This window comes from Panicum virgatum, chromosome 6N (assembly GCF_016808335.1).
Source record: "Panicum virgatum strain AP13 chromosome 6N, P.virgatum_v5, whole genome shotgun sequence".
NCBI lineage: Eukaryota > Viridiplantae > Streptophyta > Magnoliopsida > Poales > Poaceae > Panicum > Panicum virgatum.
Genome location: NC_053150.1, coordinates 48,469,742 through 48,484,130, shown reverse-complemented (window position 1 = coordinate 48,484,130; position 14,389 = coordinate 48,469,742). Strand labels below are relative to the sequence as shown.

The 14,389-nt window shown below is 54.7% G+C and overlaps 1 protein-coding gene across 2 annotated transcripts; it reads right to left on the bottom strand.

Annotated features, from left to right (window-relative positions):
- Positions 1-11,575: 11,575 nt before the first annotated feature.
- LOC120679794 (skin secretory protein xP2-like) lies at positions 11,576-12,814 on the bottom strand. 2 transcript variants are annotated; one of them, XM_039961450.1, is made up of 2 exons: positions 12,657-12,814; positions 11,576-12,611 (listed from the first exon to the last, which is right to left on the bottom strand). In XM_039961450.1, the coding sequence occupies exons 1-2, from the start codon at positions 12,693-12,695 to the stop codon at positions 11,967-11,969; spliced, it is 684 nt and encodes a 227-aa protein (XP_039817384.1). In that variant the 5' UTR covers positions 12,696-12,814; the 3' UTR covers positions 11,576-11,966. The 2 variants fall into 2 exon arrangements, with proteins under 2 accessions (XP_039817384.1, XP_039817383.1); XM_039961449.1 differs by having other exon boundaries at positions 11,576-12,814.
- Between the last annotated feature and the right edge of the window lie 1,575 nt (positions 12,815-14,389).

Here is a 14,389-nt window from a genome sequence, read left to right as displayed (position 1 = left end):
GGCCGGTGGGCCTATGGGTTTGTCTGCCGGTTCGTGCAGACATTTTGTTTTGCTGGCTGCAGGGAGAGGATCCGATCAGGTGGGTTTAGGAAGCTTGTTCCGACGGCAGCGCCGGTCGCGTCAGACTGTCAGAGAAGGTAACAGAGCCCGTGCAGATTGTCTCCTACTGTCGGTGGATCCGATCCACCCAAAGAAAGCACTGCAGATCACTGATCCCCGGACGCCGTAACTACTGCCAACGCCCCCCCCCCCCCCCCCCCCCCCCCGAACGATCGAATTCGGATCGCCGTGGGGGCGAGATACGCAGTAACGGCCGGCCCGTAATCCTTTCAAGCCGCCGTAACATTGCACAGGGATCCCCGTGTAACCGTAGTAACGCACGCCTGCTCTCCTCTGCTGTACTGCTGCTGCCCGTCCATCTCCTACCGTTCAGGCCTCGACCGTGGGTGAAGACGAACCCACTCTGCTCTGCTGCTCTTCCCTCGTTCCTGTAAACCTGCAGCAGCTACCTTGCTTTGCATGGAGCTCCAGTACCAACCAGATCAACCAACGCAATTACCCCCCCCCCCCCCCCCCTTAAGCATCCAATGTCACCTTTGATCTCTCTCTACATGCATGATGCATGCGTAATGATGATGTGTCTCTCCCCTGAATTAAACGCGTATTTGTACGTATGCCGCGCGTATAGGATGATCTTTTTCATGGACCGTGTAGGCGTGTACACGCATAGGGCCGCTTCTGTTTCTGGCTCTTTTTTCTGGACCCTGGGGCGCGCGGCTCTTGGCCTTTCTTGCCACTCCGAGCTAAGCACGGACGTGTACGGTGTGCCCCCCGTATCTTTCGCCGTACGGGTTTGCTCGCCAGCCGCTTCCTTCCTATGAGCATCCTATGCAGCCGGCCTCCTACTCTTGTGATCCTGTCGAGCGCTACCTGTACGGCCCAAATCCATGCGGCTGCATCCGTGTTTGGCATGGCCGGGGTTGGGAGCTTGGCCGTCTACTGATCGAAGCTTGGACAGAACAGATGATCCAGGCAAAGGCTTGTGCTAACTATTAAGGCCAATCTCAGTGGGAGTATCATAAGAGTATCATGGACATTAATTTTGATAACATATACCAATAGAATGAGGAGAGAGAAGAGAGGAGTGTCATGAAATGTGAGATGAGTATCATCACCATGACACTCTCCACTAGCACGGTTCTTAAAATTTCAGTCTAGGTAACTGTGTCGATGACTGTCGCGGGATTTTTAGGGTACCCACAGCCGGGTGGCGGAGCGCACCCGCCTATTCCCAGTGAGGGGGTACTCGGGGAAGTACTTGGCGATTGGCTGATCGGACACTGAGACAAGCACACAAGAACTCACGATCTAGAGTGGTTCGGGCCGCCGGAGCGTAATACCCTACGTCCACTGGGAGAAGTATTGTTCTTGATTGTGTATGATCCTATCCTCTGCCGGGTCTTGGCTTTTACCCAGCCTGAGTCTTTCTTCTAGCGGGCGCCCCCCTTTTATAGACCAAGGGGTGCGGATACATAGGACGTTGGGGCCCCGACAAGTGGGCCCAACGTACTGTGCAGCATATTGCGCAGAGTACTCAAATGGCTACAGTGGTTACGAATCTTTCCTCCGATATGCTTCCATGCCCTGCTGACTCTCTGACGAAAGGAGGTCTTCTCTTGTCGTGTCAGCAAGGTGCCCGTTGGGGGAACGTAGCTTGCGGCGTGACCTGTTGAGGCTATTATGTAGGCGTCATAGTGGGTGAAGCCGAGCCGTCGTATCCATCTGTTGTGGCAGACTGACAAGCGCGGCGTGGGCGGCGCCAGCAGCTCCACTATACACCTTGGTAATACGCGATCAATAGTGCCCCCTGGCCAAAGAATCGCCTCGGCTTCTGCTGCATCAATGCGGACGTCCACCTACCACAATGAATGCAGTGGTGGGTGAGGCTTAGTATGGAGACCAAGCGACCTTGTATACGTGTCTGTGCTTGTAGACACGTGTCGGCTCCGGACCCCCCCCCCGGGGAGGGGTGCCGATTCCTTCCCACGGTGAGGGGTCCGGTTACTATTCAGGGGGTCCCGGACCCCTGTGGGGGTCCGGGACTCCGCGGGGGTCCGGACTTCCACGGAAGGTCCGGATCCCCCGGTTGTTCGAGCTGAGCGCCTGCTTCTCCGGAACACGTGGTGCTCCCGGACCTTTCCCAACCAGGGGATGGGTCCGGGACCGTTGTTGGGCGAACAGGGCTTTCGGTCCGCAGAGGTCCGGCCGCTGGACGTAGTTAAGAATGACTACAAAGCTCTTCTCGCCTAGACACAGCAAGAGGGGGTACCCCAGTTCTGGGGTACCGACAGTGGCCCCCGGGCCCACCTCGGGAGAGGCACGAACCCGCGGGTGGGGCCTACTATCGTGATGTGTTTCCATGCAAACTTGATTGCGTTGGTATGCTCATGCAAAGAGCGGGTGCTCCGAACCCCTGAGGCCGGTACACCGGTTGCCTGGTTCAGGTTCTAGAGCGCCCTCCGCAGGGCGACGAAGGTGTAGGCTTAGGGTGCGGAACCAAGCTAAGCGGCTACACGGACTTCGGATCGCTCAGGGAGCAAGCACCACTTCCCGGACCCGGCTCTTTGCGATCGTAGCGAGTCGTTGCTGACGATCCGATGAAAAATATCACCGGACCTGAGAGTAAGGTGCGAGAAACCAAGCCTTATACTAGAAGGGAGCCCGGGACCTCTAAAGACAGCAGTCTCGGATACTAGAGTACTTGTAACAGGGTAGTGAAGTACGTAAACTTAGGGTACATTATCAGGCTAAGCTACGCGGAGCTTCTCTACCCCAGGATACGAGTACTACTTCTCCGGAGCAGGTCTTTAGGGGTCCGAACTGCCTTCCAGCTTGAAGGGGTGTCCCCACCTGGCCACAAGCCAGCAACTTAATTTGGATTGTTAGCAATAAAAGGAAGATTCCGCTTAAGAGGAAAGAATAGTTAAACCAAGGCGAATAAGTGTTATCAAGGTGGAGCCTAGGTAAAACTGAGAAAGAAAATCTCCTTTATTATTGTGGTTGTCACGGTATACATCAGAGGTCGGGATTACGAGGTCGGACCTCTACCGCTCCGGACCGCTTTTTTACCTGTTTGTGTGATAGGACCAGAGGTCGGGTTTACAAGGTCAGGCCTTGACCGCTCTGGACTCACACATAGGCGCCACGTTATTACAAAGGAGGAACTCTCTTAGTCCTTTCTTAGTAGTAACCTACGGCTGCATGCTATACAGCATGTTCTTCTTTGGTTGGAAGCGGTACCGCTTCTCCTGGATTCTTCATAGTCGTTGGAGGCGAAGGCGTCCTGGATGAGCCTGAACTGCATCATCCAGCATCACCTCGAGAGCTCGGGGGGGCACTCCTTGCCTAAGAGCTGTCATATGCCTAGGTAGCATAGAGACAAATTCTTTGGCTTTGAATGGGAGAGGCCCCCTGCCGTCGTCGTCTGCCACCGGAAGCCAGCCCGCCTGCCGCTTGCTGCGGCAGAATCTGGACTTCCGTCGCGGCGCAGCAAGAGATTGGGTGCTCGTATGGACGAGCACGGAGCGTGGAGAAGGACGGTCGCTCGCCGGCTTGTCCTTGGTGCTAGCGCCAGGGGCCCCGCGCCTGGTGGCGGGGTCCTGTCTGCAGCAGCACCAAGAACCTTGGGCGGTGCCGGAGACGACACGACGACACGGTCAACTTCCTCCGGGATGGCCGTCGGCTCCAGGCTCCATGTTGAGAGAAAGCCTTGAGCCGACACCATACCGCCGCAGAGGAAGCATGGCCGTTGCTTGAGAGAAAACCTTGAGTCGACGTAGGGGTGGCAGCGCCCAGCGGCGCCTCCGCTGTGCGCTGCCGCGCCGGCTCTGAGGTGTCGCAGTGGCGACGCACAGCAGGCGCCGCTGCCGTGCGCCGCCGCACCGTGGGTGTTGCCGCGCCGGTGCCATAGCGTGTGGCGTGGGTGTCGCCCTGCCTTCCTTCATCTTCTCGTTCGCCGTTGCAGAGGATGAACACAGCCCAGAAGCCTGAAGATCCAGCCAACACCAGACCTCCCCACGGACGGCGTCAAATAGCGCGGGATTTTTAGGGTACCCACAGCCGGGTGGCGGAGCGCACCCGCCTATTCCCAGTGAGGGGGTACTCGGGGAAGTACTTGGCGATTGGCTGATCGGACACTGAGACAAGCACACAAGAACTCACGATCTAGAGTGGTTCGGGCCGCCGGAGCGTAATACCCTACGTCCACTGGGAGAAGTATTGTTCTTGATTGTGTATGATCCTATCCTCTGCCGGGTCTTGGCTTTTACCCGGCCTGAGTCTTTCTTCTAGCGGGCGCCCCCCTTTTATAGACCAAGGGGTGCGGATACATAGGACGTTGGGGCCCCGACAAGTGGGCCCAACGTACTGTGCAGCATATTGCGCAGAGTACTCAAATGGCTACAGTGGTTACGAATCTTTCCTCCGATATGCTTCCATGCCCAGCTAACTCTCTGACGAAAGGAGGTCTTCTCTTGTCGTGTCAGCAAGGTGCCCGTTGGGGGAACGTAGCTTGCGGCATGACCTGTTGAGGCTATTATGTAGGCGTCATAGTGGGTGAAGCCGAACCGTCGTATCCATCTGTTGTGGCAGACTGACAGGCGCGGCGTGGGCGGCGCCAGCAGCTCCACTATGCACCTTGGTAATACGCGATCAATAGTGCCCCCTGGCCAAAGAATCGCCTCGGCTTCTGCTGCATCAATGCGGACGTCCACCTACCACAATGAATGCAGTGGTGGGTGAGGCTTAGTATGGAGACCAAGCGACCTTGTATACGTGTCTGTGCTTGTAGACACGTGTCGGCTCCGGACCCCCCCGGGGAGGGGTGCCGATTCCTTCCCACGGTGAGGGGTCCGGTTACTATTCAGGGGGTCCGGGACTCCGCGGGGGTCCGGACTTCCACGGAAGGTCCGGATCCCCCGGTTGTTCGGGCTGAGCGCCTGCTTCTCCGGAACACGTGGTGCTCCCGGACCTTTCCCAACCAGGGGATGGGTCCGGGACCGTTGTTGGGCGAACATGGCTTTCGGTATTTAAGGATGACTACAAAGCTCTTCTCGCCTAGACACAGCAAGAGGGGGTACCCCAGTACTGGGGTACCGACAATGACACTTCCACTGAGACTGGCCTAACTGTTTTACCCGCCACACGGAGCTATAGTAGTAGCCCATTGGCGGCTTACGGGCCGTTTAGTTACCAAAAATTTTCACCCAAAAATTTTCACCTCCCCTTTAAACACATGTAAGAAGCACTAAATGTAATTAAATAATAAAACTAATTACACAGTTTGGATGTACACGACGAGACGAATCTTTTGAGCCTAATTAGTGCATGATTAGCCATAAGTGCTACAGTAACCCCACATGTGCTAATGATGCGGTCAAAGGCCTCAAAAGATTCGTCTTGCGGTTTCCAAGTGAGTCCTGAAATTAGTTTTTTAATTAGTGTCCGAAAAACCCTCCCGACATCTGGTCAAACAGTGGATTTGACATCCAAAAATTTTCGTTTTTGGAACTAAACAGGCTCTTAAGCGGTTAAGCTTGATGCTTTGCGTGGATTCCGAGGCGGGCACCTTTTCCTCATGCATCGTAGAAGGTATCCATCTTTTTATTCTTGTTTTCTCAGCAGCAGAGATGGATGGGGGATTTGCACTAGTAAATTTGCCTGCTCTGCCTCTGCTCCACATGATGATGGTGCCGCAGCATACGCACCCCAGCTTTGGAGGGACAGAAACAATATCAAACACCGGGTGGTGGGGGAATGGGTGATGGATCATCGGAGGAGAAGCATCACCTCGCCGTGCGCCTTTCCAGCTGCAGGCTTTTGGCTAAGCTTCTTTCGCCTCACTGCCGGCACACACTACAGAGAGTGTCAGAGAGGGAGATCATCCTAGAAGGGAGTGACCTGATGGCATTGGATCCCATGCAGCAGTGTTCTGTGTGCCCCAGCCTATCCATCAAAAGGCTTGGGGTGGTCAAAAGGCTAAAAAGAGATGGGGATGGCGAGGGCAGAGGGAACATGGCCTTTGCTTGAGAATCAAGATTTGGACTTGTGCCACTCTCACCTGCCTGTCTGCCTGGCCTGGCAGACTAACTGGGGCCAGGCCAGCCACTCACTGTCACAGTCTCACTGGCCCTTATCAGTGTTGCTTCAGTTGCAAGATGTGAGGAAAGAAAGCTGTTTGCTGAAAGCATGCCTGATGGAGCGAGGACGCGGTAGAGGCAGCTGCTTTGTCCTTTGAGGGTGTAAAACACATTTCTTTCACAGAAATGAAATAGTGATCCTCTCTCTCACACACGGTCTTCCATCTTTCCTTTTTGTTACAATGCATTGGTAATAAGCAGGGGTAATTCAACTAACAACGTGCCAGCATGCATTGTGCTTTAGCTACTAGTACTGCTACTACATGCTAGTAGAGTGATGTGGCTGCCTCACTTTCCAACCAAACTGTACTGCATGGCCCAAAAGCACCATCACAGATTCACAGTCCTAGAACAGTGATGCTCAAAAGCATGCCTGAAGGAGGACGACGCGGTACGGTAGAGGCAGCTGCTTTGGCCTTTGGGGGTGTAAAACACATTTCTTTCACAGAAAAAAAATAGTAAATCCTCTTTCTCACGGTCTTCCATCTTTCTTTTTTAATGCATTGGTAATAAGCAGGGGGTAATTCAACTAGTAACAATGTAGCAGTATGTATTGTGCTTTTGCTACTACTAGTACTGCAGGCTATAGAGTGATGTGACGGCCTCACTTTCCAACCAAACTGTCCTGGAACAAAAGGACCATCACAGTCCGTCAGTGATGCCCTCTCTCCGCTGTGTTTTGTTTTTCTATGCAAAGAAATGCAGCTATAAATCAGACCCCGGATGCCTGTTCCTTTCCTTCTAGATCTGCCACACCACACTTTGGTGTGCCATGCCAATGCCATGCATGCATGATGATCAGTCCATATGCAGGCAACTCGCCCCTGATCCTGATCAGGGTTAACCGAACCGTCGGTAACCGGTCCGGTTTGACCGGTCAAACCGGTCCGGACCGGTTCCGGTTCGGTCCGGTATGAAACCGGTCCAAATTCAAAATTTAAATTTGAATTCAAAAAAATAAAAAATTCCCAAAAATATTTCAAGGTGCAAAGAATCTAATGGTGTCAAATTTTCTCAAAAAATCGTTCATTTAGTATGGTTTGCGGAATTTATAAGTTAAATAAAAAAACGTGCATACGAAAGTATACAAATACAATGTAAAAGTAGTATAAAAAAGGGTTGGAGGGTTCATTTAGACTAAAATATGTTGTACAAACATTTATTTAGTATACTTTGTGGGCATTTGAATTTAAACAAAAAAAGAAAAAAATTTAAATTTGACCGGTTACCAGTCAAACCGGCCGGTTACCATCCAAACCGGCAGGTATACCGGCCAAACCGGCCGGTATACCGGTCTAACCGGCCGGTATACCGGTCGAAACCGATTAAACGGGGAAGTTTAAATTCAAATTTGAATTCCACCGGTTCCGACCGGTAACCGGCCAAACCGGACCGGTATACCAGAACCGGAGGCCGGCGGATACCGGTCACCGGTCGGATACGTTAACCCTGATCCTGATGCGGATCTCATCCATCTACTCATGTCAGCTCGTTGCGCCCTGACAAAGGCAGATGCAGGGAATGCAGGATCCGATGGCCGCCTCCCTCCCTCATCTGAATCTCTGTTCTGTTGCCACTTTGCATCCAGCTTGAATATAGAACGTAAAAAGAAAAGCATGAACCTGCAGTAACCGAATTCCACCATCTACCACTTTGTTCAAAAGAAAAGAAATCACCTGGCACTCACAATAAATGAATTTCCAGTGAAATTCTGCGCGCGAACACAGGGGTATTTCACGGCGTTCGCCCTCGGGCCGAACATTTATCGCCGAATTCATAAAATTGTTGCCAGTACTTCTAGTACACTTGAGCAAGCAATTCATGTTGTCCTAGCGGTATTTCACGGCGTATCTGGATCTTCCGGCAATGAAAATGGCCATAGGATATTCCGGGCCGGCGCGACAAAGAATGGACGCACGTCGCGTGTACACAAACACAAGATTTTGTAGTAAGCATGCACTTGCTACGTCGCACACATGGCTCCGTACCTCTCGCTACATACCTTCGTTGCCGGACGCAGTCAGGGGACTAGGGGGAGGACGTGCAAAGATACCTTGTCCGGCCACTAGCAATGTGCCCGGCCTGTCTTGCAAGGGAAGCTGGCTGGAAGGGAGGTCGGGGGTGGCTGGTAGTGGTTGGGTAAAGTGGCCGCAGCTGGATCTACAGTGTCAGCCTGAGTTTTTTTCTTCTTCTTTCTTTTGGTTTGCTGAGATTTTTTATTGGGGAAGGAATCATCTGGATTGGGGGTGTCGATCCCTTTGTTATTACAAAATGTAATGCTGATGCATTGGATGCAAAAGCAAGGATAAAGGTTAAAGGTAGACCCACAGTCCACCTCAGCTCAGCTACTCTCTCTCACACGCACACACAGATCCCAGATTGATTAGATTAGGTTACTGCTATTCTCTTTACCCCAAAGAAACTACAAGTAGAACAGAAAGAATTAGTGGCAGCTGGTTAATTCTCAGGTGCGTGGAATGCAAAGCCAGATCGATCCGGAAAAATTAACAAATAAAGATGTGGCTCCAACATGTGCAAGCTAAGGCAGGGAATAAACAGATGGATCTACCAACAAGTGCAAATTCAGATCCAGAAGCAACATACTAGCATACACAAGTGTGCTACACACACCACTTTAGCCTTTAGTATATACTACGTGTATGTGCTAAAGTGTGTCGGTGGTGGTGACGAGCAAGCAATGCATCGCACCTCTTTTTTTTTGCTGGCTGGATTCTTTATAATCACCTGTACAAAAGTGCTCCACCTGCTGCTGACCTGGCCGGTTAGAGCGGTTGATGAGGCAGTTATTGGAGTAGTAACAGTCGCGGTACGCTGGCGTTCTGGCATGGCGACACGCCACGCCGCTGTCTTTACGCCCGGGCCGACACCGACACGTCCGGCTACGGCGAGCTGGTAACGTGCGCTCGCTGCTGCCCCTGTCAGGGACGGACGGACGCCAAGCCAACGAGCGCGGCAGCAGGCAGCAGGCAGAAGGGGGTGATCACTGATCAGATCGCCCCCTGTCAGACGGCGGCAGCACGGCGCACGCGTAGGGAATGTGAGGGACGCGACGCGACGCGACGCGACAGCGGCGAGCGCAGCCGAGGCCAAGGACGCCGGCCGCCGAAGCATCGTGGTCTGGTGGAAAATTTAGTCTCCGGAATTACTGTCCCAGCTTTGTCGTTTTTACTGTCCGAGCTTCACTACAGCTTGCAGCAGCGGCAGCAGCCGTGGTGCGATCAGGACCAACGGAAGGAGCGGTTAAAACTTTTTTTTTACTGCTGCTGGCCGTGGTAACGTTGCGCGTCCGTGCATGGGGGGGGGGGGGGGGGGTAAAAGGTCAATGCGGCATTATCTCGTGGCCAAGGATCCGAGGTTGTGCTGCAATACTTGCCCGGGTTGACTCGGGAGCCCTGACATTGATCGCCTCCTTTTCATGGCGGCCAGTGGAGCGGAGAGGCCGAGCCAATCAGCCAACCGGATCGTCCCGGACATGCCCCGGCTGCTGGTTCGTTAATACTCGTAGTAGTAGGAGGTTAGTAGCTAGGGCAGGTTGTTAAGGAAGGTTGGTGAAAAAGGTACGGTTGTTTTATTATTTAATTTATTTTATTTTACCTTACTTTGAGGAGGAGGAGGAGTTCTCTTCTCTCCTCATGTTCTGCTCACCTACTCTTGAATCTTGGTGTGGACCCGGGCCGTCTCTGCTATTTTTTTTCAGCTCTTGCACGTTGCAGGATCTTAATGCTGATTTGGCGACGCTTTTGCCAACCGAAAGGGAGTGCAAGAAAACCAAGTGCCTCTACTAAAAAAGAAAATCGAATGCCGAATGGCGAATGCGTTTACATAAAAATTATACTTTTTTTAGTGCGAACTGCATAGGAAAGATGCAGGGCTCGGCCTTCTTCACTTCGTCCCTCCAATGCCGCCCGTCATCTCGCCAAATTTAGCGCCTCAAGAATTCAGCAGCGTGTGTGCTAGAGCACACGCAGGCAGGTGCAGGCAGTCTCATGATTGCACGAGCCAGGAGCCGAGGAGCGCGTCCATGGCCGCTCCCTTTTGCGCCTCTCGCGCCCGTCGCCAAGCTCTCACAGCCGCTACGCGTGTCCCTCCGTCGCGCAACCACCGCACATGCCCGCTGCCCCTACAGGAATCTAGCCACCCCCATGCCCATCTCACCCTTGGCCACAACACAACAGCGCCGCACCGCCACCGCCACCGCCACCGCCACCACCCCGCTCGGCTCTCCACACAAGGCAACAAGATGCTCCCCCCCCCCCCCCCCTCTCCTGATGGCTTTCCTAAAACAACCAGAGGCCGCGACCTATCCTGAGGCCCCTCTAACTGCAGACGCAACAGCCCATGTGAAGGCGAGGGGACGAAGAAAAGAAAAGAAAGTTTCTGCTCTGCAGCTCCTTCCCCTTGTACCTCTCCCTCCCCCACTTGACCAGGGAGAGCGAACCAGTCACTCTCACCCAGCCTGCACAACACAAGCACCCAGCTCCCGGGCTCCCAGCCTCCCACTCCAACAAACCCAACCTCCCTCCCACCACTCGCCCAATCACCATGGATCCACCCAGTCGCTTCCACATGGCCGCATGTGGCGGCCGCGAGAGCTGTTCCTCCAGGGATTCGGACAAGAGGCTTCTCCTCATCTCACCCCTGCCCTGACATCGTGCAGTGACCTGAATGAAGAGCAAACTCTTGTTACAAAATTGCAACTTGGGGCTTCTTAGTTTCTTTTTTTTACCGTGCCGGCAAGCAGCAGGAGGAATGTGCCATGATCGGCAGGCATGTAGCCATGTAGGTAGCACAGGAAATTTACAGAGATAAATAAGGACCAGGCCTGGCCAGGCCAGGCCTGGAGAGTGGAGGTGAAACGTGAAGGGGAAAATAGAACATGCCATTGGCCACCATTGGCAAGGCAGGCATGCATGCTGCTCTCATCTCTTCTCACCAGTGCCGGGACAAAAGAGCAAAAAAGTACACCCACAGCCTGCCCACGCTTCTTCGCCTTCCTTCCACCTCACTCCACGCCTCCATCCATGATCCATGGATAACTCCGCAACAAGCTCAACCAACCAACTAATTCTGAAGATCCGGCAGAATGGCTTCTCTGCACATCCGGATCACGGAACTTGTCCCGCCAGATCAAATTCAGTTAGAACAGGAAAGATCCTTGCTTGCCTCGTCCTGTGCAGAACAACAGAATGGCTTCTCCCATCTAAGTACTGTCAGCCGCAAGCCCACAATTCTCCTTGAGCTTTTGTTCATGTTGCCGGACCTTTTCCCCTGCAATCGACACAAGAACCAAGGCCATACACAAGTACACAGCAACAGAGCTGAGCCCCATGATCTCTTTTTGAGGCAAAAGCTCGCAATTTTGATAAGGTTTGAGCTATATTTTGATAAATAATGAACAGATATCTGGGAATTCTCTTACAAACTCTCCACTTTCCCATTCATGATCCCTATAAATATCCCAACTCTACAGTTTCTACTCCACACAACCCCCATAAGAAAAAACAGAGGAAAAGAAATAATAAACCAACGCATTATTTGTACGAGAGCTTTGTACCATGCCATGGCCGTGAAAACCAAGAACAGAAGAAGAAGAGGAGGGCGAGGAGAAAAGCCAGCCACGGCGTGCAAGAACTCCAAGGACCCACGGGTACAACGATGACCGTGGCACCGTGGAGCCCGTAATTGGCGGCCCAATTGAGCTGCGGCGGCGCGGATCGCCGGTCCCCCGGCATGCCGGCCGGCCGGGCGTCAGCCCGCCCGGATACGCTTCTTGGGCGGCAGGGCCCGGAACACGGTGGTGAGGTCGCGCGTGACGGGGAAGAAGGCCCGGCGCGCCGACGGCGCCGCGGACGACGGGAACTTGCGCGTGGCGGCGGGCGGCGTCGCCGGCGGCGCCCACGCGGGCTTCCGCGGCGCCGGCGGGCACTCGGTCGGCGCCCGCAGCCTGCTGCCCTCCGCCGTCGGCGTCGTGGGCTCCGGCGCCGCCTGATCCTGGCCTCCCGCCGCGGGCGAGGCCGCCGACCCCGCGCCCGGCACCCGCAGCCTGCTCCCCTCCGGCGTCGGCGTCTTGGGCTCCGCCGCCGCCTGATCCTGGCCTCCCGCCGCGGGCGAGGCCGCCGACCCCGCGCCCGGCGCCCGCAGCCTGCTCCCCTCCGGCGTTGGCGTCTTGGGCTCCGCCGCCGCTTGATCCTGGCCTCCCGCCGCGGGCGAGGCCGCCGCCTCCACACCCGGCGCCCGCAGCCCGCTCGCCTGCGAGGTCGGAGTCGAGGGCTCCGGCGCCTGGTCTTGGTCCCCCGCCACCCCCTCCCGCGGCGCAGGCAAGGCCGCCGACTCGGCGTCCGGCGCCGGCGCCGTGGACGACGAGGCCGCCGAAGAGCAGGCGGGCTGCGCCGGCGCCGGCGCCTGCGACGCCGCGGTCCTGATCGGCGGCAGCGCCGGGAGGACGTCCCCCGCGGCTGCGGCGGCCTTGGAGCTCATCTGGCCGGCGCGCGTAATTCCGGCCGCCGTGGGGGAAGCAAGGGCCGGCGTTGGGCGCGAGGGTTGGGAAGGGAGGAGGTGAAACGAGGGAGGGGAAGAAGAAAGCGAGGCGGAAGCGCCAAGCCGCTGAGGCTGTTAAATAGTCCACCGTCTGGAGACAGAGAGATACTCCTACTGTAAACCGCTTTGATCGACTTTGTGTGGGCCCCGCTTTATTACTCCCATCCTCTTTGGCCTCGCAGTAATGCACGATGGAAAAAAAAAGTAACGGAGCCGGCCCAACAGTAATCCTGGATTTAATGCATCCCAATAACAAAAATATCATGGACCTAACAATCCTGAAATCTGTAATCTTTTTTTGAGGAGAAACAGAGAGGGGGGCCGATCAGTGCCCACCTGAATCAATTTCCATAGATGCCGGAGAACCGGTGATAGAGAGTGCCGCGCGTGGCGCGTTTACATTGCCTTGGTAGGCTGTTCGTGGAGTAAAGTACAACAAAACTTGGGGTAAGTTACATGGAAAAAATGTTTCTCCAGTAGTCGAGCTCGCAGCGTAGAGCAGCCGATAAACGCCAGCGCCACAGTTCAGCCTCTTCACGGCAAGCGGTGAGCAGCCGGTGGAGGTTCGAAGGCATGCCTCGGAAGACCACGTCATGGCGATGATTCCAGAGATGCCAGCAACAAAGTAGAATCATAGTATGCAGCGACCGAGTGGGAGCACCGGCTTGCGCTTCAATTCGCCAAAGGTCGTCAACGGGTGGGATGTGGGCTGGGTTCCAGCCAATGTGACGCCAGAAGCATTGGGCAAAAGGGCAGCCTGTTATCAGGTGGTTGGCGGTTTTAGTGGAGCGGGTACAGAGCTCACAAGTGTTAGTATCCAGGACGTGTTTCTTCTTCAAGTTGTGGCTGCATTGGAGCGGTTTTGGAGGAGAAGCCAGGCAAAGAACTTGACCTTTGGTGAAGCGTGGTTTTGCCAAACAAAGTTGTAGGAATCACAGACGTTCGGCGAGGAGGTTGCGAGTTTGTAAATCTTGCTGGTGACCAAACGGTTGTCTGAAGATTGCAGGCTGCTCCGGCGAACATCATCACCATCCTCTGGCTCCCAATCATTCATGGCTAGTTGGACAGCAGCGAGCTCGGAACACGCCTGGCAGTTGAGCCGTGGCACAAGGTACTGGAGGATCCCGTGGTTAACAGTGTCGCGGACAGAAGCACCGTGTTTGGCCACATGATTGTATAGCACAGGGAACTTGGAACATAGGGGCTCTGCACCAAGCCATCGATCTTCCCAGAACGCAGTTGTTGCGCCACATTTGACTGAGACTGAAGTTAGTTGGCGGTAAGCGGGGAGCAGAGTGCGGAGGTCATCCCAGTGAGCGCCTTCAACCTCTCCCTGCAGGGTGTGAAGGTCAACGCGTTGGCGCACCCATGCGGCCCACAAAGAGTCACCTGGATGATGGAGGCGGTGTAGGAGCTTCAAGAGTAGGCAAGCATTTTGTACCGAGATCTGCTTCACACCGAGTCCACCGTCTTGTTTGGGGAGACAAACTTTGTCCCAAGCCACAAGGCATTGCGCACTAGTTGCAGTAGCCTGTCCAGACCAGAGGAAAGCTCTCCTGCGTTTATCAAGAGCTTCAATTGTGCCGGCAGGGAGAAGCAGGGCAGACATGAGGTGTGCTGGCATGCCGTCGAGA

Bases quoted from the DNA above. Each gene is read 5' to 3' on its own strand.
- LOC120679794 (XM_039961449.1), bottom strand. From the start codon at position 12,695: ATGAGCTCCAAGGCCGCCGCAGCCGCGGGGGACGTCCTCCCGGCGCTG.